Source organism: Phalacrocorax aristotelis, chromosome 17, assembly GCF_949628215.1.
Source record: "Phalacrocorax aristotelis chromosome 17, bGulAri2.1, whole genome shotgun sequence".
Taxonomy (NCBI): domain Eukaryota; kingdom Metazoa; phylum Chordata; class Aves; order Suliformes; family Phalacrocoracidae; genus Phalacrocorax; species Phalacrocorax aristotelis.
Genome location: NC_134292.1, coordinates 759,887 through 787,513, shown reverse-complemented (window position 1 = coordinate 787,513; position 27,627 = coordinate 759,887). Strand labels below are relative to the sequence as shown.

General features: G+C 57.6%; 3 protein-coding genes across 13 annotated transcripts in view; 2 read left to right on the top strand and 1 right to left on the bottom strand.

Annotated features, from left to right (window-relative positions):
* Positions 1-1,965: 1,965 nt before the first annotated feature.
* Positions 1,966-13,259, top strand: MAMDC4 (MAM domain containing 4). Its single transcript, XM_075111921.1, has 29 exons — positions 1,966-2,131; positions 2,779-2,892; positions 3,305-3,478; positions 3,695-3,820; positions 4,113-4,258; positions 4,389-4,473; positions 4,703-4,831; positions 5,068-5,214; positions 5,413-5,507; positions 5,776-5,934; positions 6,583-6,667; positions 7,107-7,256; positions 7,423-7,530; positions 7,744-7,875; positions 8,130-8,260; positions 8,361-8,472; positions 8,790-8,906; positions 9,141-9,275; positions 9,390-9,520; positions 9,598-9,814; positions 10,028-10,165; positions 10,273-10,394; positions 10,512-10,602; positions 10,890-11,036; positions 11,345-11,479; positions 11,756-11,883; positions 11,978-12,092; positions 12,221-12,396; positions 12,969-13,259. Exons 1-29 carry the CDS (start codon positions 2,092-2,094, stop codon positions 13,014-13,016), a joined length of 3,633 nt encoding a protein of 1,210 aa, XP_074968022.1. The 5' UTR covers positions 1,966-2,091; the 3' UTR covers positions 13,017-13,259.
* A 1,174-nt stretch (positions 13,260-14,433) lies between these two features.
* Positions 14,434-18,102, bottom strand: EDF1 (endothelial differentiation related factor 1). Its single transcript, XM_075111946.1, has 5 exons — positions 17,813-18,102; positions 17,635-17,686; positions 16,299-16,459; positions 15,572-15,665; positions 14,434-14,989 (listed from the first exon to the last, which is right to left on the bottom strand). Exons 1-5 carry the CDS (start codon positions 17,888-17,890, stop codon positions 14,928-14,930), a joined length of 447 nt encoding a protein of 148 aa, XP_074968047.1. The 5' UTR covers positions 17,891-18,102; the 3' UTR covers positions 14,434-14,927.
* Positions 18,103-18,345: 243 nt separating this feature from the next.
* The window catches only part of TRAF2 (TNF receptor associated factor 2), a 28,406-nt gene continuing 19,124 nt past the window's right edge, over positions 18,346-27,627 (top strand). For 2 of the 11 annotated variants that reach the window (XM_075111938.1, XM_075111933.1), the window contains exons 1-4: positions 21,100-21,148; positions 22,548-22,768; positions 23,378-23,456; positions 23,820-23,918. In XM_075111938.1, coding sequence (XP_074968039.1) covers positions 22,581-22,768; positions 23,378-23,456; positions 23,820-23,918 — 366 coding nt within the window. In that variant the 5' untranslated portion in view covers positions 21,100-21,148; positions 22,548-22,580. Of the gene's footprint in view, positions 19,149-19,176; positions 20,176-21,099; positions 21,149-21,234; positions 21,872-22,547; positions 22,769-23,377; positions 23,457-23,819; positions 23,919-27,627 lie in introns of those variants that run through there. The other 9 variants (XR_012663460.1, XM_075111928.1, XM_075111934.1 and 6 more) reach the window with 9 other exon arrangements.

The window sequence follows — 27,627 nt, the reverse complement described above, 5'->3', positions numbered from 1 at the left end:
TAAGTGGTTTTTCATGTTCTTGCTTTGTTCTGTTGTCTCTTGTCCCTTAATGGGGCACTTGCTGCTCAGAAGAGGCTGGCTCCTTCCCATCAGGCCTTTATACACACGGGTGATGTTCCCCTGCACCTTCTCTTCTCCAGACTCAGCAGCTCCAGCTCTCTCAGCTTCTCCTTGCGGGAAGTCCAGTCCCTTCATCATCACAACCCCCAACTGGATCTGCTCCAGTATGCCCACATATCTCTTATACCAGTGCCCAGTATGCCCCTGTGTTTCCCCAGTGCAGAGGGGAGGGATCAGACCTGCTGGAGATGCCCTGCCTATGGCGCCCAGGAAGTTGGTGGGTGCTTGGCTGTAGGCCACGATGCTGTCTCATGGTCAGTTTGGTGCCTGCTGGGTTTCCAGACGGTAGGGGAAGGGCAGGGCTCCTGCCTGCAGGCAGTGCTGGCTGCAGGGTACCCTGGGAGGGTGCAGGGTTGCTGGCCTCTGGCTGCCCTTGCTTATGCTGGGGGAAGGAGCTGAACCCTGCGATTTACTGCATCTGATGCAATCATGCTGCAATCTGCTGTCCAAGGCCGTCGGCTAGGAGGGGAGAAACCTCTGCACTCAGCCTTCAGCAATGGGGGCCCCCCTCCAGGCACAGGGGTTGCTGGCAGCGGAGGCAGGAGAGCTCCCTGGGGCAGTGCCAACCCCCACAAGCCCTGGCAGCAGCTCCCCCTGGCCAAGTGGGGAAACAGAGGCAGGGCAGTAGTTGCCATTATCAGGCAGCTCTGGTGGTGTCATGGCTGCTGAGCCATGCTCCTTCCAGGCTGAATGGACTGTTCCTAGGGCTCGGCCAGGGTTGTTCTCCCCTAAGAGTGAGCTGGTTGTGACCCTAGAGCCATGCCCCTTTGCCCTGTGGCAGTCTTGAGCTGGGTGCTGAGATGCTCCTGCCAGGCAGAGTGGTGCAGGCAGGGGTGGAGGCTGTCTCCTGCTGATGGTACCTCTGGGGCCCCAGGGCCAGGGGCTGCCTGCTGGGGCTGAGGAACAGGGTACTGGCTGGGGAGAGGCAGCTGTGAGCCTGGAGGAGCACTGCAGGCAGCCTGCCAGGCTTTGCCCTGGGCACCCTCCCAAACTGGCTGCTGCACAGACCACACATGGCAGCAGGAGTGTGGGGCTGCCGGGCTGCTCTGCCTGGACTGGGCAGGCTGAGACCACCCTCCTACCTGCCATCGGCATGTTTCTGGGGACTGCCCCAGTGGGTCCCTGGGGCTGGGCTGTACTGGAGCCTCAGCTTTTGGCAAAGCCAGCTGAGCTGGGTGCTGGGACAAGCTGCTCCTTGAAGTCTCCAGACAGCCAAAGTTTTGTTCTGAATTCAAAGCCCCAACATCTTTATGGCTAAGTGCTCCCCCCAGTCCTATGGATCCATGCCTGCTGCAGTTCACCATTGCATCATGACCCATTTTTACCTTTCCTGCCTTGGGGGTTGCTCCTTGCACTCCATTTCCACTGCCCCCCAACACAGCTGCCCTCCCTAGCTGGGGTGCAACATGCTGCCAGCCTGTACCCTGCACCCAAAGGCTCTCCTACTGCTTATGCTCAGGGACTGTTTCTCCCTGTGGTTAGACATGATACAGCTCCGGCGGCTGGCACACCACAGCCCCCATGGCCCTGGCAGAGGTGCCAGCTTCTCCAAGTCTGGCAGCATCACAGTCTTGCCGGGAAGAAGTGGCCTTTTCCCTTGCTGAGCCAGTGTGTGCCACCAGACTCTGCGAGTGGGCTGTGTCCTGGTCAGAGTGGCACCCAGCATCTCAGCACGGTTGGAGAACGGGGACTGAAGAAGAGGGGTTTGGTGGGGAAAAGCAGCCGAAAGTCTCCTGGGGACGCACAGCAGTGCCAGATGCCAGGACCGTGGTGACCTGTCCCAGCCCAGCAAACCACCTCACCATAAACCCCGCTGCCGAGGCTGGGAAGCTGATAACGGCGGGGCTGAAGTCCAACACAGGGCAGGTCCTGGGGAGCAGATTCCAGCCCTGGGCGTGCAGCGTGGCCTCCCTCGTCAGCCCTGTGCCGCTGCTGACTCTGTTTCACCCTTGCTTTGGCCCGGAGGTTGAGATGGCCAGGCTGGTGGTGCTCGCCTTCCTGCTGCTGCCAGGTGAGCTCTCTGCCAACATGGGGGTCGTGCTGCAGAGAGGGAAGGGGCCATGGTGCTGCCTGCTTCAGTCCCCAGCATGGGGTCCGATGGGGATTGCTGCACCCCCCAGCTTTGGCAGGGCTGTGCTACTCTGGGGGTGCTGGAACAGATACAACCCAGGAAAACCCTCCTCTGGGCTCCGGCATCAAAGGTCAGCCTGGGATTCCACAGGGAAGTGCGTGCCGGAGGCACCAGCACTGGGCTGGGTATTGCCAATGGCTTTGCTCAGCATAGGGAGGGAAATGCCCAAATTCTCCTGTTTCCCCCAAAATGGGGGCTGAGACTTGGAGCAGGGGTGTGAAATACTAGGCTGGAGGGTCAGTGCCCCAGCCCTGGCGGGCTCTGGCATCCTGAGTGTGAGCGGGAGTGGGGCTGGTGGTGGGAGATGGCAAAGCAGGAGATGTGGTAAGTGGGGGGTTCTGGGGCAGTGGCGGCAAGTCCCGTCCAAGGGACAATGCTGCTGGGAGCTCAGCGCTCCCCCCAGCACGGTCCCAAACTGGGGAGGGCAGATAAATGTCACCTGCAGACCACGTGTGCCCTCTGTCACCTGCCATGGGCACCGTGCCCAGAAACTCGCTGGGTTTTTAGCCCAGTTATCTCTCCCATAGCTGGGACCATCCTCCCTGGTGGGTCCACGGTCATCAACAGCTGCAGCAGCGCAGCTGAGTGGCTCTGTGACTTCATCTGCGACTGCAGCGCCTGCTCTGATGAGAACAAGTGTGGTGGGTGCCCAGCCCCCCCAATCCCCAGCCCCACTCCCAGTCCCTGCTCCTGGGTGGCAGCAGGCAATGGAGCTGGGGGCACCATGGGTGCAGGTCCCTAGGGTGGGTGCAGGGTGCTGTGGTGGGTGCTGGTGCCAAGGGTGGGTGCAGGACCCCATCATCGGTGAAGGTCCCCCAGGTAGGCACAGGTCACCGGAGTGGGTGGAGATCCCCAGGCTGGACACAGGTCACCTGGATGAGTGGAGGTCCCCTGGCTGGGTGCAGGACCCCAGGGTATGTACACACCTACCCAGGTGGGCAGAGGTCCCTGGGGTGGGTGTAGGACCCCAGCACGAGTGTAGGTCCCCCGGCTGGGCGCAGGTCCCCAGGGTGGACCCAGCCCTGCCCTGACACCCTATCTACCTGCTCTCAGGGTACTTGCGGGGCTCAGCCACACTGGGCACCCCCTTCACCTGTGATTTTGAGGAAGGCGACTGTGGCTGGCAGGACGTGAGCACCTCGGCTTACAGATGGGTGCGGGGCCAGGCCAGCCCGGCCATGAGGGGCATGGGGCTCCACTCAGACCACACCATGGGCACCGACCTGGGTAAGCGGGAGCTTCTCGGCCGCTGATCAAGCTCTGGGCACCCACGGCACTGCACCTCTGGGCCATGGGTGCCCTGAAGCCAGGGTGCCAGGACACCCGTTCTTGTAGGGTGCAGGAGACAGAGCAGACCCATGCTGGAGCAGGAGCAGAGCTGGCTGCAGCACCAGTGCCATCCCATGGGGCTGCAGCCCCCACTCTGCTCTCTGCCCTCCCCAGGGTGGTTCATGGTGACCGTGTTCCCCCCGGCAAAGGCCACAGCCACGGCCTGGCTCAGGTCACCGGTGATGCGGGAAGCAGCTGCCACATGTGAGATCAGGGCCTGGTACCACCTCTCAGGAAGCGGTGAGGGTGCCCATGGCGGGCACAGATGAGCCTTGGGGTACCGGGCACAGGGAAGCAACAATGAGGGGCAGTGGGGAGGGATGGGACTACCTGCCCCTATGGCAGGGGCAGAGCCACTGGCACCTCAGGATGGCTCCTTGCCACCCTGCTTGCCTCTTCCGTGCTCCACAAGCAGAGCTGGTACAACCCAGGGGTCTCATCTCCAGTCCCCAGTGGTGGTAGGGCTCGGTTCATCCCCATGGGTACCCTGGGATGCTCAGTGCCGAGGGCTGCATTTTGGGGCTCCCCGCAGGGCTCAACCAGACAGAGCAGCCGGTGCTGCGCCTGGCCATGGTGTACAGGGACGAGGTGGTGGGGCTGTGGCAGAGCCCTGAGCACAGAGGCGAGGGCTGGCACCAGCTGGTTGCCTACACAGGCCGGATCAATGAGCAGTTCCAGGTGAGACAAGGCCATGTCAATACCTGGGCACCAACCCCATGAACAGGGGTCAAAGGAGCAGTTCCAGGTGATGCACCATGAGCCAAGGATGCCCGGGCAGCTCAGGCTATCCCTGTTCTCTCATCGGCAGCTCATCTTCTCCCTGACAAAACCACCCACATGCAGGGCAGAGCTGGCACTCGATGACATCATCTTCAGGAACTGTGGCTTGCAGGGTGAGTCCTTCATCCACTGGGATGAGATGGGATCCCCAGGGAACTTGGTTTGGGCTTTGCACACTGCTGCCTGCTGTGTCTTGAGGACACCTTTCCCTGGCCAGGGCATGGAGCAGGTAGCAAAAGTCTGTCCCTCAAGCAGCCCAAGGAAGGATGTGGGGGGAGCCCAGCACATGCTGAGGTCCCTGCAGGGCCAGCCCTGTGCTGATCGCATGTCCCACCACCTCAGAACCCAGGCAAGAGGTCTGCAGCGTGGGAGAGAGCCACTGCCGCCGGGGGTCCTGCCTGGCACAGCACCGCTTCTGCGACGGCACTGATGACTGCGGGGATGGTTCAGACGAGGATGTAACACAGTGCAGTGAGCATTCCTGTCCCCAGGGAGGGGGTCCTGCCCCCTGGCCCCCCGACCATACAGAGGGGCTGAGGATCTGCCCTTGGCAGGGCAAAGCAAGGCTGTGGGGCTGGCAGGGTTCACTCCAGCTGTGCCCATGGCTGTGCAGCTGCAGGGGTAAAATCACCCTGAGGGTTTTGTGGCAGGGTCAGCCCATCACAGGGATCTCCCTGGGTCACTCTGCTCTCCTCCCCTCTCTGCAGAGCCCTTCATCCACTGCTCCTTTGAGCAAGGTCTTGGCATCTGGAAGGCAGAGGTTGGGCAGCCAGCGTGGGAAAGGAACACGAGCCTGAACCTGGGGACCGCGTACAGCATCCCCACCCGGGACCACAGCAATAACAGCAGGGCAGGTACATGGCTGGGCACTGTCACCCCAAGGGAGCCCCACTGTGGGTCCTTGGGGCATCACTGGCCCTGGGGTGGACGTGCCCTCCAGCCCCTCAAGTAACCCACATGTGGGCTCGGCCTAAGGCTGTGCTGGAAAAACAGCATCTTGCACCCACATGCCTGCTTGGCACCACTCAGCCCCTTCCCGGTGTCTCCCGCAGGTTTTTTCCTCCACGTGGGCAGTGCCTCAGCCACGGGGGCCAGTGGTACGGCACAGCTGAGCAGTCCCACTTTCCAGGCCACCAGCTCCTGCTCCGTAAGTCATGGCTGGGACCCCGTGTCACAGCCTGCATGGGCATGGCCCCACATGGGGCTGGGGCTGTGACTGGCCCTTTGCTGGAAATGGGCAGTGGATTTTGGGGGGTGGTTTGGTGGCATCTCCAGTGCCCCTTGGGAGCTCTGAGCTGCTCCAGCCCCACCTTTGCGAGCATCCTGTGGGGTGGCAGCTGTGCCGTGGGGTGCAGGGGCCTCCGTGCCCCTGCCCTGAGGCTTTGGTGCTTGCGCACCCCCCTCCCCATCCCCAGCTCGTGCTGTACTGCTACCTCCACGGCTCTGCCACCAGCAGCCTCAGCATATCCTATGTGACCAAATCAAGCAAGCACCTGGTGAGAGAGAGGATGGGCGACCTGGGCAGCTGCTGGGTCCGGGAGAGAGTGCACTTCAATGTGACGGAGAGCTTCAAGGTCAGTTGGCGCTGTGCTGGGGCAAGCTGGGCTGCCTGGGGTGAGGGGCACAGGGCCACCCCCAGTATGCACCCATGGGACCAGGGTAGGAGTTGAAACGGGAATCGGACACCAGAGCTGAGTCTCCTGGTGCTGGCATGTGTCCCTGTGCCCACACCTCCAAATCCCACTACTAGTGCCCCCAGCCCATGGACCATCCCACTGGAAAGGGGAGGGGGAAGGTGTCTTCATCCATCCCATGTCACCCCATACCTTCCCACTGTCCTGTTTTCTGTCCCCCACAGCCACCCATACAACTTGACCCCTTCTCAGCTGGCCCTGAAGGGCACCCCAGTGGCCTCCTGAGGGCACCCAGAGAGCACCCCTGGGCAGCCACAGGCCATGGCTGTGTGCAGGGGCAGCACCATCACCCCAAACCCACATGGCCCTGCCAGCCCCACCCCACACCCCCCTTCCAGCCACAGCATCACCCCGGCTCCCACTGAGCCCCTTCCTGGGGGAAGCGCGTGTTGTCCGATCACAGGAACTGACCCTCAGCTGTCCCATCTCATGGCTCCTCAGTGTCCCCCCTGCCCCGCTGCATCACCCATCCCCTCCATGCTGTGCAAGACCCTGTGTTGATGATGCTGGTGTGGCGCTTCCCTGCAGGTGCTGATCGAGGGGGTGGCCAGCGGCACTGGGACCGTGGCCATCGATGACCTGATCCTGTCTCCGGGCTGCATGCAGGAGCAGGGTGAGCCAGTGGGTGGCTTTTCCGCCCCTGCTCTGGTGTGGCCAGTGGTCTCCACGTGTCTTGTGCCCATGGCACCATCCATAAAGGACCCACCGCAGGGTCTGTCTGGTCCTCACGGTGACCATCGTGGGCGTAGCATGGGAAGCTGAGGCTCCCTTGCTGGGTCTCACAGCTTGGGTTGCCTGGGCTCCTTGTCTTGCAGCTGTGACACTCCATCCCCTGTGCCAAAACCTCCTGCCCGAGCCCTGTCACACAGGCAGCTATCATCAACCCCCTCTGTCCCCTTTGGTGGCAGTGGGCAGGACAGGGATAGGGCTGGGGGAAACAGAGAGCTAGGGAGATGGGCAGGGACAGGGGACCGTGGTTTGAAGGGGTGATGCCGATGATGCTACCAGGCCCTCTCACCACTGCTCTCCATCCTGGGGTGTTTCACCATCAGAGAAGCCTTCAATTACACTGCTGAGTCATGCGGGTGCCAGCCCCTGCACAGCTGAGGAGGTGACATGCGACAGCGGGAGATGTATCAGTGCGGAGCTGGTCTGCGACTTTGCCAAGACATGCAAGGACAGCTCTGATGAGAAGCACTGTGGTGAGAGCCATGGGCAGGCAGCTGGCTTCCCAGTAGCCAAGCGGCAGAGGGGACCAGGGCAGGGTGACCCGGGCACCCCTTGGCTGGCACAGCTGGGGTACATGGGTGCCCGTGTGGCTGCTGGGAAGCGTGGTGGCCTGGCGGGGCTGAGCCTGGGCTTTTGCAGGATCAACCACCTTTGAGATGGGGGCTGGGGGCTGGCACGATGTTAGTGTGGGGCGGCTGCGCTGGGGCGTGCAGAAGGCCACCAAACCTGCTGACACCTTCCTCACAGGTGAGGCTGTTCCCACTACTGAGATGATGCTTTTTGGTCCCCAGAACTGTGGGGACTCCAAGGGTGCAGGGACTCCCCGCTCCCTCCCGACCAGGGTGGGTGGGTGCCGCCAGGGGAAGGGTTGGGGTGATGCCCAGGCAGGGTGCTGGGCTGGGTGTGCTGCCAGTGATGCAGGGACCCTGCCCTGAATTCTCAAGGTGTTTCCTTGCCCAGGGAATTTCCTGGCCCTCCAGGCAGGAGAAGGACAAATGGTGGCTGCTGCAAAGGCACGCACACCTATGCTGGGCCCCTCTGGCCCTGCCTGCGCCATGGAGATGAGCTACCGCATCCACAGCAGCCCCCAAGGTAACCCCAGTGCCTGGCCCTGGGGTGCTCTGCCTGCTTTCCTGCCCAAACCTGGGGTGTCTTGCCTGCTCCCTGCCTGCTTTTGCTGCCTCTCTCAGCTCTGCTCTGCCCCATCACACCATCCTGGAGCTGGGATGTCCCTGTCCCTGTCCCCTGCGGCTGTGGGCTGGGTGGCTGCCAGGGCCCTGGGGGGCTCCCAGGATGCGGCTGGGGCTGCTGATCCCTGCAGCCTCCTCACCACCTCTTGTACCCAGGCTTCCTGGCTGTCAGCATCGTGGATCACAGCACTGGCACCACCCACCTGGCCTGGCACATGCCAGGGCACGGCAGCGCAGCAGGGGGACACATCCGCATCCTGCTGGGGGAGAGGCCAAGGCCCTTCCAGGTGCGCCTGGTGGCACAGGGGCCAGCCCGGGTGGGTGCTGGCAGGGCAGTGCCAGTGCCACGAGGCACCCCGGGGCTCACTGCTGCCATGCCACCCCCAGGTTGAGCTGCAGGGGCTGGTGGATCTGGATCTGCAGGACCCGGTGAGCGCCGCCATTGACAATGTGACGTTAGTGCAGTGCCACCCTGATGTGGTGCCACTGGAGGCCACAGGTATGGCATGGGGTCTGCAGGCAGGGAGGGTGCCCATGGGCAGGAGGGGACCCCGGCCCCCCACCTGCAGATATGGATGCTGCTCCGCAGGGGCTGCTTGGTGACCGTCACTTTGTCCCCAGCCCAGGGACAGGACCTACCATGGTGCAGAAGCCATGGGGCCAGGGCTGAGTATGCATCCTGTCCCTGGGCACCTGCATGGGTTGGACCTGGGGAGTGGGGTGGGGGAGCAGAGGGAAAGGGACATTTTGGGGACCTGTTTGTTTTTGGGGTGCCTTATCCCCCCTCCCTTGCCATGGTTGCCTCTCTCCGGCCAGAGCTGTCCTGCAACTTCGAGAGGGGCATGTGCGGCTGGTACCAGGATCAGTCCAGCGACTTCAAATGGGTCCGTGGCACAGGGCAGGGGCAGGGCTTTGACCACACCACTGGCTCAGGTAAGGGCCTGGCTCCTCTCCCAGGGACCCCAGGCAGCCCAGGGGACCCCACAGCCTCCTGTGCCCAGGGCCAGGACATGACCTCTGCACTCCAAGCAGCCCCATGCCTGTGGGGCGAGCTCAGCCACAGTAGCCCAGGGACACCAGATCCAGGACTGGGGTGTGGGTGATGTGGGCGCAGCTTGGAAAATCCATGTCCATGTCCCCTCCACTCTGGCTGTCCCTCACACTCAGGCTACTTCTTGGCTGCGGACCCCTCTGCACCGTGGAGCCATGGGCAGCGGGCACAGCTCATCACCTACCGCCAGGAGCCTGCTGCCACCCCACGCTGCCTCTCCTTCTGGTACCGCCTGGCTGGCCCGCAGATCGGTACGCAGCCTGACGGCACCCTCCCGGGGATGCCTCAGATGGGCTCCACTCCCCTGGCGATAGCGGGGTCCCCAGTGGGTGCAGGACAGCTGGCCAACACTCCCCTCTGCCCAGGCACCCTGAACCTCAAGATGCAGCTGGAGGGAGCAGAGGAGACAGTGCTGTGGACCCGGCAGGGGACCCAAGGCAGCATTTGGCACCAGGGATGGGCAACGCTGCCGGCCACGGGCCAGCAGCAGTACCGGGTAAGGGCCAGGTGCCCCCTGTGCCACCAAGCACCAGCAGGATGCAGAGCCATCCGACACTGCTGCCTCGGTGGCAGGTGGTCTTCGAGGCCCTGCGGGACAGGTTCCTGGGGGACATGGCGCTGGACGACTTGACACTGACAGCAGGGCCCTGCGGGGCAGAGCTCTCCTGCTCCTTCGAGGCAGACACCTGTGGGCTGGCAGCCAGTGGGCAGCACACCTGGCTGTGGCAGAACAACAGCACCGGCACCACTGCTGGCCCCCTGGCTGACCACACCACTGGCACTGCCGCAGGTATTTGGGCCACAGCTTCCCTGGCCTCTGGTGGAGCCCTGCTGCCTGCCCTGCCTGCCCTCTAACCCTGGGGCTCCCCAAACTGGGGGGGCTCCCCATCCTGGGGGGAATCCCCAGTCTGGGGGAGGGGGCTCCCCAGCCCCTGCAGTCCCCTGGAGCCCCTCTGAGAAGGGCCAGGTGGGGATCATGGCACAGGGGCTTCTCTCCCCCCAGGCCATTATATGGTGGTGAGCACGGGCAGGGGCTCCCTGCCTGCAGGCCATGCAGCTGCCCTCACCTCCCAGCCCTACAAGCCCTCCACACCCACCCAGTGCCTGGCATTCTGGTACCAGCTGAGCACCGGGACCCCAGGTGAGTGCCAGGAACCCAAAGAAGTCCCCGGGGGCACCTCTGGATGGGTTGGGGTTCTGACATGGCACAGCTCTGGACCCCTCCTCCATGGCGGGGGCCCTGGGCAGGCTCCCTCGGTGTCTTTGTGGAGCAGAGTGGTATGCGGAGGAAGGTGATGAGTGTGAGCACCATGGAGGGGGATGCCTGGCATCGCGGCCACGTGACCCTCCAGCCAGATGGGGTCTGGCAGGTGAGACGGGGCAGGGTGCCAGGGACCGCATGGTGGGGAGGGGGACAGACAGGGGACGACAAGGGATGCACAGTGGCTACCAGCCTCAGAATGCTGCCCTGTCCACCCCTCCGGCAGGTGATATTTGAGGTGGTGGGAGCTGGGGGTGACCACGGGTACATCGCATTGGATGATCTGCACGTATCAGGTGGAGCCTGCCCCGAGCCAGGTGAGAGCCCCATGCTGTGGGGACACTGTGGACTGGCCGGGGGAGATGGGCACCCCATGGGAGCCCACAGCCATAGGGATGGGGACAGCCCGTCCCATCCATCATAGCTCTGCTGTGACTGCTGGGCACCCTGCTCCTGCCCTGAGCTTGGCCTGGCCCAAAGCTGAGGACAGTGGGGAGTGGGCTGGGGGCTGCCCCCAGATCCAGATGCCCCATCTCCCACTGGGCAGTGCAGGGCAGTAGGTGCCTGCAGTGCTGGGTGCATCACAGCCCTCCTTTCCTCCCAGCATCCTGTGACTTCGAGTTGGACACGTGTGGCTGGAGCAGCCCCTCAGAACCACACCTGCACAGCTTTGCCTGGGGCTGGAAGAGCGGGGTACCCCTTGCCAAGTACCCTGGCCCCGAGCAGGATCACACCCTGGGCACAAGGCATGGTAGGAGACACCCATCCCTCCCAGGGCACCCTGGCATTGCTGGAGGGAGGAAGAGGAGCTGGGAATGGATGAGGTCACCAATGAATATCCCCCCCACAGTGCATCCCAGGGGGCTGGCTCCACAGCATTGCCATCCCCTCCTTGCCTGAGAGGGACGGCTCGGTCCCAAAGGCTATCAGTCAGGAGTGGGGCTGGGGTAGGGAGGTGCAGTCCTCCGGGCCCTGCTCTGGGCATTTTGGCAGGGAACAAGACACATGTTGGGCTGCAGAACTGGGGGGACACCCTGTGCTCTGTCCCTGCCCATCCAGGTCACTATGTGCACTTTGACACCAGCGTGCTGGGCCTGAGGGGCACCACTGCCCAGCTGGAGAGCCAGCATCTGCCTGCTGCTGCTGATGCCTGCCTGCAATTCTGGTACCACTTGGACATCCCGGAGCACCTCTGTAAGCACTGCAGGGGCAGGGAGGAGGCGCTGTCCCTGGGCAGAGTGTCATGAGCCCACGATGGGAGCCGGGGGGCTCAGTAGGGGCTGCAAACCCCCTCCCCACACACGGGACCATGGACACTCTGGTTTGGCTCCAGCCGGGCAGTGGGGATGGCCCATTCCCACCATGTACTGCCATCCCAGCAGAGGATGGCATGGCCAGGAGGGCCTGTGGCTCTCAAGGGGCTCTGTGTAGCCACTGATGCTGGCGCGCCTGTCCCCCTCCATGTTGCAGCCAGTGGGGAGCTGCGGGTGATGCTGCGCAGTGCATCGGGGCAGCACACGGTGTGGAGCGTGGTGGGGCACCAGAGCCGGGGCTGGCAGGGCGGTGTGGTGCCTGTGCAGAGCCCCAGCGAGTTCCAGGTGAGTGAGATGGCCCTGGGGAAGAGGATGCCCTACGGAGGTGTGGGGTCCCCTCCCCGTACATCACTCCCCCACACCGCACCTTCCCCTGCAGATCATCTTTGAGATCACCACACAGAGGTGGCCGACGGAGGGGACGGTTGCGCTGGACGACATTGTGTACAGTGCCACGGGGGGCTGCCGTTCCAGTCTGGAGGTGTCTGTGGAAGGTGCAGGACCAGTTCTGGCTGTGAAAGGTCAACCCGGTGCCACTTGGGGTGCTGGCACTTGAGGCTGGGGCTGAGGCCAGCTCTCCTGGGTGGTGAGTCAAGCCTGGCAGCATCTCCTCTCCCTGCAGAGAAATCCTCCGGCAGCTTTGTGGCAGAGGTAGTGCTCAGTCTTCTCCTGGCCATTATCATTCTGGTGCTGGTGGCTGCTGGAGGCTGGTACTGGCTGAAGCGGCGAGGGCTGGCGAGTGGGACACCGGCAGAGACCAGTGCTCCCCAGGGCTTTGACAACATCACTTTTCGAGATGTAAGGCCAGGGGTGAAGGACTCTCCCGCTTGCCCCTAACTGCGCCAAAACAACATTTTCCTAAAAGCTCAGCAAATCCCAGCAGAGCCTGCACTCTGTCAACACTCAAGGAGGTGCAAAGGGCTCTGCTTCTTATCTGGTTGTGAGCAAACAAGTGACCCCCAAGCTGTAGGACTGACCTAGAACTGCTCCTGCTGCCATCAGGGAGTTGCTCCAGAAAGAGCTGAGGCTGTGATCCTCCTCCCCAGAGCCCTGCAGGGAGCAGGTCATGCAAACACTGCTCATCCTCTTCAAGCCCGCAACTTAAAACCATGAGAGGCAGTTTAAGCTACAGTTTCCTTTGATGGGTTTGGTGTCATGTGGTCCCCAGAAGAGCCACAAGCCCTAGGACCAACCCCAAATGAGGATGTGGAGCCCCCCCCAGCCATGCTGAGGGGTTTGGTTCCTCTGCTGGGGTCGTGGTGGGCCAGCACACGGGTTCTCCCCTCTGCAGCCTGGAAGAAGTCCTTGTACTTCAAATTAGACACAGCCTACACTTACTGTAACCAATTCCTGTTCACCCTCCTTTACAGGACAAGGTCATTATATCTCCAGTGCCAACAGAGGGGGATGAGGATTGAAATAAGCCAGCAGCAGTAATTGCCTCCTCACAGCTGTGAGGTGTACGCAGGGCTGAGCATCCATCCAGCAAAGCCTCACACTCCAGCAGCCGCCTCTCAGCATGTGACATCAGGCAGTGGGGAGCTGCCACGGGCACTCACCCCAAGGTGCCAGCCCCACAGAGGGACATGCCTCTGTCTCCACTGCCTCCAAGCACTCGGAAAAGCGTTGTTGTCTTTTGTAACACAGACTTTCTGCACCAAGATGTAGTGATGTGCCCATGCTTTGACAGGTGCTGTCAGCAGGAGTTTCTCGCAGCAGCTGTCCTCACCCGAGCAGGGTCCTGGCTGTGGAAGGGGGCAAAGTGCACAGTCCTGGCCACCCCAGGGCTGGGCAGATCAGCAGGTGCTACCTGGAACAGGAGCCCCTTCCCACACCCATGATTAAGCACAAGAACTCCCAGGGCACAGAGCCACCATGAGGAAGCCGGGGGGCTGGGAGGGCAGGGGGTAGAGGGGGGGCACCATCCAGCACGCTTCCAGGCAGAGAACAGTCCCGGCCCCACTGTATGGGTGCCCACCTACCGCAGGACTGCCCACATGCTTTTCAATGGCTCTTGATAATTTGCATTTAAATGTCATTGGGAAAAGAAAAATGTTCCCAAGGTACAGGCTGGGATCAGGGCCAGGGTGCCCACACCTGCACCCAAGGCCACCCTAAGGCTCAGGACCCCTTTCTTCCCCCATAGCTTTCAAAACTTAATTTAATACTGTGCAACCCCTAAGCAGCCCATGGCCAAAGCGGCCACCCAAGTACAACAGCAGATGGACTGGTTCAGCCTCTGTGCAGGTGATCCACCGCACAAGCATCCTGCTCTCCTCAAACCCCCGGAGCTCATCCGGAGGGGCTCAGGGCATCCTGCTTGTTGACCAAAGCCTGTTTTTCCTCTTGCCCTGCCACAGACAACTCTCCCTTCAATTCTGTCCCACTTAGATTACACCACAGTCACATCGAGCACCATCCCTACAGCTCCACCACTGCACTGTCCTGGCAGCGCCCTGCAGGAATGAACCCCCAGCAAAGCTGTGCTCATGCAAGCTGGGTAATGGCAGAGGTGAGAGGTAAGGAGTGCTCTGGCTTCACAGAACGCCTCCCCATCTGTCTTGCTCTGTAGAGCTCAAGAGACTCCACTCACCTCCACACAAGATAAAACTACATCATTGATTTCATCGCCGGGCTGCAAGCCAAAGCTGCAGCCCTCACCAACAGGCAAAGGAGTGGAGCAGCTGGGAAGGCTGGGACAGCACCAGCCGTTACCCCAGACACTCCAGGTAGTCCCACTAACTGCACTCCCAGAAGAAAGAGCGTGCTGCAGCTCCAGTCACACCCAACTACAAAAATTTACTACCAGCTGGCAAACATGCAGAAACTACCCTGTGCAACTGAAGGGTATCAAACTTTATTATAGATCTCTTTAAAACAGGCTGGAAGGAACAAATATTTTTGCCATTGTGATGCAGTGACTGAGTCATTTCAAATGCAGACACTGATCAACCCCCAACTCTCCCTAATTATTTATATATAATATATCCCACCCATTCCCCAAATTGTTCCAATTAAAGGATCACATTTCAGACCATCCCAAGTGTCTTAACATTAGCTGCTTCTAAACACCAAGACGCACAAGTTTTCTGGCAAATCAGATGCAGTATTTTTTTTGGTTTAGTTCCTCAATCTCTGGATAGGAGGAAGGAAAAACAAAATCAGGAAAATCGCGCCTTTTTACAGCAGGTACAGATTCGGCAGATTTCCCCCCAAAGCAAGTCTGAAGCCCTCTTGTCCAGCTTGGCAAAACGAAGAGAGATTCTGGTGGCTAAGGAGAACCAGCCAGACAAGATCAGTCTGAACAAACTGATTTCGAGGCTTTGTTGTCATTTCCCTTTGGGGCCAGTTTCCAGCGGTTTTCCAATATCCTTCCCACGCAGTTTAAGGCCTGGAGTAAGACAAAGGAGACAACCACCATCAGCTGCCATCAGCACTTGATCACTTACCTGATAGATCTGAGGAAATCAAGTTTCGCTATAAGGAAGAGAACATCCAAAAAAGAGGGCAGGGAACCAGAGTCAGGGAGAATCCTACTGTAGTTTCTAGGAGCACCAGACTAGTTTCAGACAAAGCTCCAATTCTTGCCTATGCACCAACTATCTTCCTAGAAAATGGTATCTGAACTGGCCTAGGAGAGTAACATCAACACTGGTGGCTGCAAGACGCTTTCCCAGGTATAACCAGGCCTTCATGAGTATCAGTATGTTGTTGATTTTGGAGGGACAGCATGCAGGGCCTGTCACCAGGACATAGCCCCACTCATGAAGAACAAAGAACATGAGCTTTGAGTTCTGATTTCACTCAGCAGATCCAAGTTTTACCAGAACACGGATTAATGACTCCCCACCCACAATAACCTACAGCCAGCAACTGATCCTGATGAGGAAACTGTGAGTAACGGAAACCAAAACATCCCTCCTAGGCACTGAAAACATTATCACTATTTTTGAAGTCTCCTTTCTTAACTCACCAATGGCTCTTTCAATCTTGCCCATAACCTGGTTATTGGGGATTGCTCTTCCTGATTCGTAGTCAGCAATAACCTGTGGTTTTTCATTGATTTTCTAAAAAGAAAAAAGTAGTCTCAAACACTGGCTCCATACACAGCAAACAATCAGCACCAACCCCCCCAGCACTCACACAGGTAAGTAACAGCCTCTAATTATGCCAGATCAGAAGACAAAGTGCTACTTCCAAGCTTACTTCATCACTGTTACTGCCTCCCTCCACTATTTGAGTGTCACAGCAATGGTGACACCCATCCTGGACAGACTTCTATTTCCCTCAGCCTCCCAGGAACAGCAGTAACACTACGTATTGCTGTTCCTTAAGACAGCAGTGAGCTTCTGAACACTGTGTCAGACCCAGATGGTAAAAAAAAGCCTCATGTCAGTGCTGAGTTGATGGGAGGAAAAATAAAAAAAGCCTCCTACCAGCTCACCAGCCGCAGCAATGCTCCATCTCCAAGCAAGTGTTCAAAGGCTGCACAGAAACCCCCAAAACATTTCCTACATAGCTAATATTGCCTGGAGACCAGATATCGGAGATGTTGTGTTCACCAAACTTCCTGCTCATGATATCATCCCACCACACCTGCCCACAAGGGGACAGGAAAAGTGTCCACCTTCGCCTCAAGGTGCCTAAATCTGCCTCAGGAGAGCGGGAGCAGAGGCCAGCGGGCCCCAGGCCATACTCACGGTGGCCAAGTCCTTCTGTGTCATGCCCTTGCTCTGTCGGCCCTGCTGGATCACTTTGCCCACCTCCAGGGGAACTCTGTCATGGTGCAGCTCTTCTGTTTCTCGGTCGAGCTTGGCCGTGTTCTTTGTAATAAAGTGTTGTTTGTTTTGGCCTGCTGCCCCTATCATTCAAAGCAAGGACAAAAAAAAAAACCCCAACAAACCCAAAATAAACAAAGGACAGAAAAAACCCCAAGGCTCAGAGCTGCGCCAAAAAGTATCAAAGTGCTTTTCCTAAGCGCTCGGCTGCCCAGGATCCCAAGGAGCTTTCAGGACTTCAATATACCAACATCAGCACTGATCTCAACCAGGTCCTGCCCACGGCAGGTCAGAGGACATGTTATCTTAATCCTGTTAATGCTGGTGTCTAAACACAGCCATGCAGAGCTCTCCCCTTTCTTGACTTCACATCTGAACTTCACGCCAGATAGGCTAAATTTTGCTATTGCTCAGGGATTTAATATTCAGATTTTACCCCAGGCACACGTTTATGCTACAGCGTGGAGAGGTTAATATTTGAACTTGCACATTGTTTGCTCAGGTATGAGGCAGCATGAATAAGTGGCTTTTAATCAATTTTCTGATGCCTTTCACATGTAAACTGTAACCCTACTTAGCTTTCCTGAAAGCCTGAGACTCAGAAACATGCTACTTGTTTTGCCTCACTTTAGTTACAGTGAACTGTAAGTTTTTAAACTTTAAGTCACAGTTTGAATGCTTTCTCTCAAATTAGTCTCTGACATTCAGTCTCTTGATAAAGCTGACTAAACCTCGTTCAAGGACCACCTATTTATTTACTTCCAGCTATCATAATCTCATCCCTACAGTGAGAGAACCTGAGAATTTACATGGGACAGGAAACAGGGAATTTTAAAAGAGCAACACCACAGGAAGATAAGCAGACATTGAAACCCTTAGGAATATGTTATCAACAAGAAAAACAAGCTGCAAAAATTGGCAGTTTAAGTTTCATGGTCACAAAGGCTCTTCCAAGAGCTTTGCAGCCTCAAGAATACTAACGTTCCTGTTGACATTTTTATTTATATTCGCTCTGATGCCAGACACCGGCCAGCGCTCCGCTCTGGGCAACCAGAAGCTCGAAGGTGGCTACAGGGGAGGGCCCCCCGCGTCCCCGGGGCGCTGCCCGCCCTCCCCAGCGCGCCCCGCTTTTCCCAGGTCTCTGTGGCACCGGTCAGGACGGCCCTTGGCTTAGCAGGGGTGCTGCCTTCGGCCCCCTCCCGGCGCCGCTCCGGGGGCGGCGGGGGTCCCAGCCACCGCACGGCCGCGGGATACCCACACTTCTTGGAGGTCTCCACGTCCTCTCCGCGCCGCTGCGCCGCCAAGATCGCCTGGGGAGAGCAAAGGTGCCGCGATGAGCGCTCCGCCGGCCCCGCCGCCCCCGCACACGGCCCGGGCCCCGCACACGGCCCGGGCCCCGCACACGGCCCGGGCCCCGCCGTTTCCCTCCCGCTGACCTGCTTGGACTTGGCCTGGGCCGCGCTCGGGCCCTTCTTGCGCAGCACAGTGACGGTGTCCCAGTCACTCTCCGCCATGGCACCGACACCGACCCCGCCCGCCGCCGCCCCAGGGACGCACCCGCCGCCTCGGGGGCGCAGCCCAACGCCCGCCCCCTGGAAGGCGGAGCCCGCCTCCTAGCCCGTCGATAGGGCAGCACGCACGCCCTTCAGGAAACACGACCTCTCATTAGCTTGGAGAGGCACGATGGCAGCGGGCGGGGCCTCGGGGCGCCTCAATAGACTTCGTGATAATGGCGCTTCAGGCGTGACGCAGTCGCTCGTAATAGGCACAGAAACCTAGCAATCAGCCTGCTCGCTATTCAATTGGCTGGTGTACACAGGAGGCTGGAGGCGGGCAGGCACGCGCCTGTGCACTCCGAGAGGGTGCGGTCACTGCCAATAACCTAGTGCCCAGAACGGATTGGCTTAGTCCGCGGTGCTGTCAGAATCGCTGACCAATAGTCGTACCCGCCTGGGCAGAGCCGGGCATGCGCCATGGCGTTGGTTCGCGGCGGGGCCAGATGGCACGGTCTGGTTGCTGGCGGCCCCCGGGAGGCTGCGGCAGGACGCTGAGGACCCGCGGGGGCGGGCGGCGCGGTCCCTTCCGCCACCGGTGGAGCCGCCACGCCGCGCCTGCGCACGGGGCTTCCCTTGGGCCTCTCGCAGGGCGGAGCGGGAGCCGCGCCCCGCCTCCTACCCCGCCCCCGCGGCGCAGGTCGCAGCGCTTCGGCCGCTTGGCGGAAAAATTCCGCGGTTCGCGTCCGTGTTTGTAGAAAACCCGGGTAAGGCCGCGGGTGAGAGGAGGGGTGTGCCTCTGAAGGGCATCCGGGAGACAACAAAACCCCTCCGCTCTGCGCCTGAGTCGCCCGAGAAGTTCCGCAGTAAAGGCAGGAAAACCCAAACCTCTCGCTCTCGTCATTTCTGAAATACGGGCGCGGGGCGGCACGGCGGGAGTTACAAATCCTTGGCACTGCTTTTGCTCCTCGTAGCAGAGGGCAGGGGAGCGGCCGGGTTCCAGCGCGCGTTGCTCAGAAATCGGGCGCCCAGAGAGCACGGGGGATTCCCCTCCGCCCCGGCAGGCCCTGGCCTCCGTCCCCGCCACGTACTCGGCCCCGGCTGCCCAGGACACTTAGGAGAGGCTAGTTCTGGGACTTGAAGCGGAACATTAATGAGGTGCGTTACTCTGCGTTGCAAGACTCGCTCCTCCAGCCCTGCGACGGCAGCTGGAGGGTTGCAACAGCAGGTTCAGTCGGAGCAGCCCCGCGTGGTTCCCGACCTGCCGCTGGCGCTTCAGGTGAGACGCTGGCAGTTTCCTGCCTCTGTGGGAACAGCACGCCCTGCCCTTGGCGCTGCTGCCAGGGTCACAGTTCATTCAGGAAACGGAGAAGGGGCTTTTCTTTGCCGAATTACATAATCCAGCCAAGAACTTCAGCAATGTAGAGGTTTGCATACCTGCTTTCGCAGACAAGTGCGGCTGTGCCAGGGAAAGGGAGGCTGCAGCGGAGTGAGCGAAGCAGTTCCAATGTGGACACACAGCGTGGCTCATCCCAGAGAGGGCTGCATTGCGGCGTTCCCAGTGCCGACATGTGCTCGGGGATGCGCCTCGTCCCCAGCGCCCCGGCCCCTGGGGGAGTCCCTGGAATCACTCGCCCTGGCCCTGCGGGGAGCAGTTCACCTCAGTTGGTGCCTGAGCAGCACATGGGCCCTGCACAAAGGGCTCGGTGCCTCCCCGGGCTCACCGGCAGCACCAGGCCACAGCGAGCTGCCCTCGCTCGCCTCCCTCCTCTGGCCCACTCTGCTCCTGTGCTGTCCTTGCAGCCGGGGTCACCGGGAGAGACACCTTGGCCAGCCACTGCACCAGGGGTTGCACCTGACTGGTCGTGCCTTCTTCTGACCAGGGAGGATTTCCCCGGCGCTGGGTGAATTCCCTGTGCGGTGAGAGCGAGACCTTCCCTACCCCACCGGCGCAGGAGGTGGTAAAGCCCCGAAGCCTCCGCGCCGCCTCATCGTGAGTGCAGGGAGGGCACCGGCAGCCCCCAGTGTGTGAGCTGAGCTGGGGGGACACACAGGCTGTGGAGCCTGAGCGAAAAAACCTGCCACTGTGACCTTTTGCTGAGCGAGTTCCCCTGCAAAAAGCACCTCGCGCTGACCTCACTGCCGCGTGGCAAGTAGCTGTGGTTCCCCAGTAATTTTTTTTTTTTTTTTAACAATTAAACCGAAACCCGCCTGCCACCACCCGTCCTTCCCGGCGCCTCCGGCGTCCACTTTCCCTCTGAGCGGGTGCCGCGGGACGTGGGGCGGCCATGGCGCTCTGCACACAGGTAAGCAAGTGCCCAGTGCCACCCAAAATGGCCAAAGGCATCTTAAATCACCCCTCTGGGGCCGGGGGCTCACGCCAGGCTGATCCCCATGGGCCAGGGGCTTCTCGCCACAGCCTGACCCGGCTCTGGTGGGTGAGGGGGGTAATGGCAGGAGGGTGGCCATCCCCACAGGGTGAGACCCTGGGGTGGGGAGTCAGGGATCCCTCAGTGAGGGTGCCCAGGGTGCACCACTGTCCCTCTGCGTCCCCCAACACGGGCACAGTGGGGATGAACGGGTCCCAGGGGGCTGGGCCCCTTCCCAGCAGGGGGGGCCTGAGGCAGGGATATGGTGGGGGCAATGGGGGGGCAGCAGGGGGGGGATGTTGGGGGATAAGTGGTATGTCGGGGTGATGGGAGGTGGCTGTGTGAGGGGGTGACACGGGAGAGGCAATGCTGTGTGTGTGGGTGACTGGGAGTGCTGAGGAGAGGTGACGCTGGAGGGGGCCTGAGGAAGTCACTGCGGGAGAGGTGACTGTGGGGGTGACTGGAGTCGTAATGGGGCGTCTGGCGGTGATGGGTAGGTGCCGGTGTGGGGGTGCCTGTGGGGTGACGGGTAGGTGCCGGTGTGGTGGTGTCTGGTGGGGTGTCAGGAGTGGGTGCCGGTGTGGGGGTGCCTGGGGGGTGACGGGTAGGTGCCGGTGTGGTGGTGTCAGGAGTAGGTACTGGTGTGGGGGTGCCTGGGGGTGACGGGTAGGTGACGCTCTGGGGGTGTCGGGGCAGTGACAGGGGTAGGTGATGCTGTGGGGTGCCGGAGGGTGGGGCTTGGCGGTGACGCAGACGCCGCTGGCCCCGCCCCAGGCCGGCCCGTCGCGAGGCGGGACCGTTGCTAGGCACCGACGCGGCCGGGGGGCGTGGCTCGGCGGGGCGTGCCACACGTGTCCGGTGGGTGGGGCCTGGTGGCGCTTCCGGTGCGGGGCGCGGACGGAGGCGGCCGGTGAGCGCTGTGTTGTCCTCCGGTACCGGGTCACGGGGGTCGGCGGGGCCGGGGGCCGCCAGCAGGCGGACGGGCCTTTCTCCGTGCGGCGGCGACCCGGGCCTCGCTCCGCCTTGAGCCCGGACCGGGCGCGGCCCCTCCTCGCGGCGGGCGGGCCGAGGCGCTCGGGGGGAGCGGGGCGGGGCCGACTCGGTCTCTCCCCGGTCACGGTGGTGCCGGGAGGCGCTGCCGCCGCTTGGCAGCCTGGGAGCGGTTCCGCCCCGCGAGGGTTAGGGCTGCAGCGGGGCCAGCGGTGACGGGGGCTCCCGGAGCCCCGAGGCCCGGCCCGGCCCGCGGGGGCAGGCGGCGCCCGGGCCTCCCGCCCGCTTCACGTTCCCCATTGTGGTCCCCGGGCCTCCCGGGAAGTGCGGGTGTCTGCGGCCGTAAAGACAACTTGGCGGGGAACAGCCAGCCTTGGTGCAGCTGAAAAACTGCGTTTGCATTGAAGACCTGGTTACATACACGCAGCACGGGCTGCAGGCCGCAGCCGGCCGGCGCGGCTCCCGCTGCCGGCGGGAATCGGTTGTGGAAGGGGATCTTCCTCGCGGCTGTCCTCGCTGTCTGCGTTCTGGGGTCACTTTATCGGCTTCAAGAAACCCCGGTACACGCAGAAGCTGGACGTTACCTGCCTCGCTGCTCCCTCAGCTGCACTGGCTTGAAGGAAATACCTGGATGTTCACCGTGGTGTGTTTTCAGTGGCTGTGGGATGTAGTTGCAGGGCGTGAAGGCAGGAGATGCATCTTTAGATCATTAAAGTGATCAAAGCAGATGCATTTAATTATTTTTCTCCTTTCTGATTTGCCTGTGCCTCTCAAATCTTTGTTTTCCAGGCCTCTGGAGAGCCCTGTATGCCCACCTGGGCATTGTCAGTAAGTCCGGGCTCTGCTGTGTGCACAGCATCCCCCTGTGGCCCCAGGAACTGCTGGCTCTGGGCAGTTATGGTTCTTTCTGACAGATGTGAAAACAAGTGGTGGTAACCTGTGGTTGCCTCACTCGGTGCTTGCAGGTTTTTGGTGGACTGAGGTGACTTATTTGTATTCTTGATCAGCTTTAGGATGTTTGTTTTGGGGTCAGAAACCTTGATTTTTCTGGATAGGCTGCATTTCAACAAACTTGGACAGGAATTTTAGTGAGGTCTGTCCACCCTGTCTTTTTGTTCTGGGTTTAATTCTAAAATTAACTGTAAAGTTTCCTTCCATATTTTTAACTAGGTGGAGGCGGACTTGTGGTTTACATCGGTGTATTTACATGTGCTGTTGGGTTTTGGGTGCCAGTGTAATATGCTGTGAGTAACATAGTTTATGTGAAGAATTACCACCATCCAGTTATAACTGAACAGGGAAAATATTTATATTTTCAGGCTCTGGAGAGACAGCCAGAATTTTTTGTTCACATGGCAGCAGCAAACTCTACTCCACCTGGCTCTTTGGATTTAAACCAGCCTGGATTTGCAAAGGAGATACTGGGAACTAAACTGGAGGTCAAATACCTCTGCTCTGATTGCAAGAATATATTGAGGAGGCCGTTTCAAGCTCAGTGTGGACATCGCTACTGTTCCTATTGTCTGAAGAAAATTATAAGGTAACTTTTATGCCTTCAGTCTGAAGGCAAAGTGCTTGAAAAGGCATTTTCAAGCAGAAAAGGAGAGAAAAGTCTCATTTTTAGGGCCTTCTCAGTGAGGGAGCTGCGTTTAATTGTTGAGCTTCAGTATCAGGTGTTCTGTAGGGAATTTGTAATCTCTGATTTGCTTTTATTGTTCTGGGGGTTGCTTCAGAGTTCCCTTTTCCTGAATCTCCCAGATTGTTTTTGCTGTTCAGGTGGAGATCCAGGTGGATCACCCATCTCCTTCAGTCTTTCTCACAGCTACTGCAGGAACGTGCTCCTAAAAGTCATCATACAGTTGTCGTGCCAAAATGTGAGAAATTTAAACACACACTGACTTCCAGAAAAAGTTTCGTAGCGTTCTGTCTTACTCTTGTCTTTAAGTGAAAGGAGCTGAACAGAGTGGTTAATCAGGAGAAGAAAAAAAAATGGGAATCAGAAATGGGTGTCAAAAATACACATGAGCAAAGGCCCAATGTGCTGTTTTAGAAATAAGAAAATGCTTTAATTTTATAAAGCTACCAGAAATCGTTTTACTGTTAAACCATTAATCGGTCTCTTTTTGTTGTGTTTTTTTCTGCCTGCTAGTGCTGGACCTCAAAAGTGTGCCACCTGTATTCAGGAAGGAATATATGAAGAAGGAATTTCTATTTTGGAAAAAAGCTCGGTAAGCAAAAATGCATTTTAAAAAATAAAGAAGCTCGCTGATGTCATTAATACCACTTGCGATTTTTGTTTAAAATACAGGTTCTGAGAATCCCTTATTCCTGGGAAACGTTTTCTTCAGTAGTGAGAGTTATGATTAATCTGATGGACTCCCCAGCTTCTGAAGTCCAGGTCATATTAATATAGCAGTGGCCTACTTAAAAGCTATTTACAATTTGTTTGCCATTAGCACACCTTTGAGGATGTCGTATGGCAACTGGCCTGGGAGGAGTCTTAGTACAGTCTTAATAAAGAATGAATAGACCCAACCAAAACTGCAACCCCTCAGTAATTTTTGTGATTTGCTTGGTTTTTCCCATTTTAGGCTTTCCCAGACAACGCAGCTCGTCGGGAGGTGGAAAGTCTGCCTGCTGTCTGTATTAACAGTGGCTGCACTTGGAAGGGGACTATTAAAGAATATGAGGTAAAGATCAAAGCAAGGCTTCCGGTGTCTACGTCCTTTTTATTTCCTCTGTGTTTGGGGAAGACTCAGGTGGTTTTGCTTGTCCACTGACACTGGTGGCAGTGGTGGGAACTGTCAACTCCCTGGACTTCACTGTAAGCTGGAGCTATTTCTTGACTAAGCTGGGTCTGTGCCCTGCTGAGGCATAGGCAGAACTGAAACAATTTCAGATTTGCTTGTGATCACAGGCACCAAGCACGTTATTTCTGTGGTGGGAAGCCCCTGCTCTGTCTTCAGCTCCTTTCTGCTATAAAAGCCAAGTGAACTGGCAAGAAACTGCTGTGCCATGAAATTGTTGTGGAGTTCTCTGTGTTATGCGAACCTAAAACCTACTTCAGACCTGTGAGCTTGGGGAAAGTGGCCTGGCCACAATCCTGTTTTGAGCTAGCTGCCCCTGTAGCTGTCAGGGCAGTGAGACTGGCCACCTGTTCACTCTAAGCTGCTCTGGGCCCGTGAGCCTGCTCTTCTTGAGGAGCCCATCAGCTCTTTAATCCAGGCCTCTTTTTGTGGCCCTGGGCATTTGGTCCTTAGCATGCCTATGGCTAACATACCTCATGAGAAGCGTGTTCTTGCTGAGGATGGCAGCGGACCCTGTGCTTTCCAACAAGTCAGCTCTGCTGTGGCAGTTTGCATCGTTAAAATGCATTGGCAGTTAGGAACGAATGTATGTTCACCTGTGAAGCTTTGGTGCTCCTGAAGGACAGTTCTGTTGTCCCTCTTGGAATGGAAGAGCCACCACATGGGGGGCCTGAGATAAGAGGAATAAATTTCATTTCCCTCTAACGCTTGCCGTAGGTAAAGTTTGTAACCCTGTGGTTCGTGGAGCTTTGGTAGTGACCGAGATGTGTGTTGGGAAAAGGTTTAACCTCGGTCTGTCTAGGCTAATGTTTGGATTCTCTTTGCAACGCCCCTGCAAGATGGCAGGAAGAAACAAGAGCTGTGGATTATGCCTGAGTTTTCTGCCTAGCTTGCTGAGCCTGTTGAGAGGTGCTTCTGCACCTCTCCTTCCTTGTCCCACTGTCCAGAACCTTCTGCTTCTTTATGCTAAAAGTTCAGTCCAGAAGATGAGGGGATGTAGGGTGCTAAATGGTCCTCCTGCCCTGGAATCTTCGTTCATAGATTTGTAAGTGGCTCGTGGTGTGGATGTATGACTGAATAAATGTCAAATTAAAAGCTTCACACTGATGCAGCAGAGTGTTTGGGAGTTGCGTTTCAGGGTACAGTGTGGTTTACTGATGTTCCAGTTCAAGCTGTGCTGTTGGTGCCTGCGGATTGTTTGACCCGTGCTTTAATTTCTGCTGGTGACCAGTAACTAGAAGTCTGGTGCCCACTGCAGTGTTCAAAATGGTCATTGTAGTAGTGAGCTCATCTCCACTAGACTAAAACAAGTAATATTTGTCTTCAGCTTCCAATGCTATCGATTGTGCTGTGACTGATGAGCTCTTCTAAACTTTTTCTCCTGGGTTTAAAAAAAAAATCTTAAGAGTTCCTGCAGCGCTCAGCAAAAATCATCAGCTGCCAAAGGTCCTCCCTGTGTGGTCTTACAAGTGTTTGAACGTAGGCTTGAGTCCAGCCAGGACTTGCACTAGAAGTTTATAAAGGCAACAAGCTGTGGTGAGATGTCCGTCTTCTTGCAAGGTTTTATGTATGTGATGCTCTGGGATCTTGTGCACAACTGATTAAGAGCATCTGAACTGATAAGGCTGTGCCTTTTTTTTGCTCTCCACCTAATCTTCAAAAGGTCCTGTTAGGTGCTTTGCTAAAACAGAGTATGTTTTGTAGAGGTGGGGCTCTGGAGCACTTGGGCTGCAGGTCTGCAGCACTGATCTCGACTGTTAGGGTTTTTGTTAGTCTTGGGACAGTCTTGTGTGATGAAAGGGGAGCAGGGATTTGGAGCAGTGCTAGTTGGTTTGTCTGGGGACTGAGCTTGCCTTGCCTGCCTACCACAGGTGGCATTCAGTCTAATGGGGGTAAGGTTAATATGGGTAAGGTTATTTTGTGCCTTCTTGGGAAAAAACTAATTCTTTCCTGGGAATTGGTGGGAGGAGGCAAGGTCTGGCTTATGTTATCTGTCCCAGCTGCCTGCCAAAGAGCTGTGGCGTTTAATCAGGCCTGGCTGTATTTGTGGAGTCAGATCGTAGGAGATGGTATCTGTGCCTGAGGAGGGCCGATGAAAGGAGGCATCAACCAACCATGTTAGCCTAGAGTCTCTCTTGGTACCATGGGCTAGCATTAAACCCTGCCTTATGGGTGGGCTTGTTAGTTTAGTACCACAAAGCAGTGTTTGCCTCATGTAGTACCATTGCATCTGTAGCCCACAATGTGTGTAACGTCCTGCAGCAGCTCAGTGCTCCCGCTATGGAAAGTCCCTTGCTGTGCTATTTCCGACAGGACATGGAAAGTCCCTAAGAGCAAATTCATTGTTTGCTAATTTAAAAATCATGCAGTTGTACTGAGAGAGACTTAATCGGCTGCTATCCATGTACGAATCGAGATACTGTCACTTTTGGTTTGATAATCTTACTAGGGCATGAACAAGGAAAAAGGTGTTCAGCTGAAAAGCTCTCGGACTTCTAATAAAACTGATTTCAGTTTTGCTTTCTGTTCAGGCAGCCCAAAGTTCAGATCTCAAAGGGGCATACAAAACTGAAAGAGTGCAATGTGCTTGGACATGACTTGCACTTCTGCTTAAAGCTGGATGAAGCATGTGAAATATTTAAGTGCTCAGCACATGTCTGGGTTTATAAATGCATTTTTCAGACTTTGTAAATATTTGGTGGCATTTGGATAAAGCAGTTTGTGGTGGGGCTGCAGGGGTTTTCCTTTTAATCAGTAACCTCTTTTCATGTATAAGTTTCCTGATGAGTCTGCCAGAATGTACATACAGAAAAGTAGGCTGTGGGCAGGAGCCTTTAGATTTAGATGGAAAGTCTGAGGAGGGTTGCTGAAACTAAAACTACTAGCCCGTTAGAGCAAAAGGAAAGGCCAAGAAAACACGTCCTGTGATATCCACGTAGAGGGAGTTTGTGGTTTCTCAGCATTGCAGCGCTTCTTTTCTTGCCTTGCAGTACCTCCAATTGCCTACACCTCTCTTCTGTTTTATCAACATATCTTCAGTTCTCATATACCTTTTATTTCTGCTTTTCATACTGCCAGCTTCCTTTCTTTACCCCCCACCAGGACTGGGATGGGAGGAAGGGGCTGCAGGGGGGTGTTCGCATGGTCAGCCTTGGCATTTGCATTTGTTACCCCAGACAGAGGTTTTAACGATGCCCTGTTCATCTCAAGAGATACAGATTTATCTGAGACAGAAGAAAATGTAATTGTCTAAGTTTTGGAAGGAGAACTAAGTTTTAAGCTTAATCCTGACAGCAGTGTTGAAAATAAGTTAGTGGGGGAGGGGGCATTGCTAGGAGAACAGATGAGCTCAGCTAATGAGGATAGGTGACTGTCATCTGTGGTGAAAACCTACCCTGATCCAAAATGGAGGGGATGTATTTTCCTTGTGGTCAGTTGTCACCTTGGTTTTAAAGGGTTCACTTTAACTGAAGCCTGGAAGGCTGTAGAAGATGCAAAACTCAGAATTTAAGCGATGTTGCTCCACAGCCCGTGGTGTTGGAGAGTATGTCTGCAGCCCCTTCTGGTCTATGTGGTTTCCTGGGGCCCAGAG

Bases quoted from the DNA above. Each gene is read 5' to 3' on its own strand.
- MAMDC4 (XM_075111921.1), top strand. From the start codon at position 2,092: ATGGCCAGGCTGGTGGTGCTCGCCTTCCTGCTGCTGCCAG. The intron at 5,215-5,412 runs GTACATGGCTGG...TGTCTCCCGCAG, and splicing joins CAGCAATAACAGCAGGGCAG to GTTTTTTCCTCCACGTGGGC. The intron at 6,668-7,106 runs GTGAGCCAGTGG...TTTCACCATCAG, and splicing joins GGGCTGCATGCAGGAGCAGG to AGAAGCCTTCAATTACACTG.
- EDF1 (XM_075111946.1), bottom strand. From the start codon at position 17,890: ATGGCGGAGAGTGACTGGGACACCGTCACTGTGCTGCGCAAGAAGGGC. The intron at 15,666-16,298 runs GTGAGTATGGCC...TTTTCTTTTTAG, and splicing joins CACAGAAGGACTTGGCCACC to AAAATCAATGAAAAACCACA. The intron at 14,990-15,571 runs GTGAGTTAAGAA...GTCTTACTCCAG, and splicing joins CAAGATTGAAAGAGCCATTG to GCCTTAAACTGCGTGGGAAG.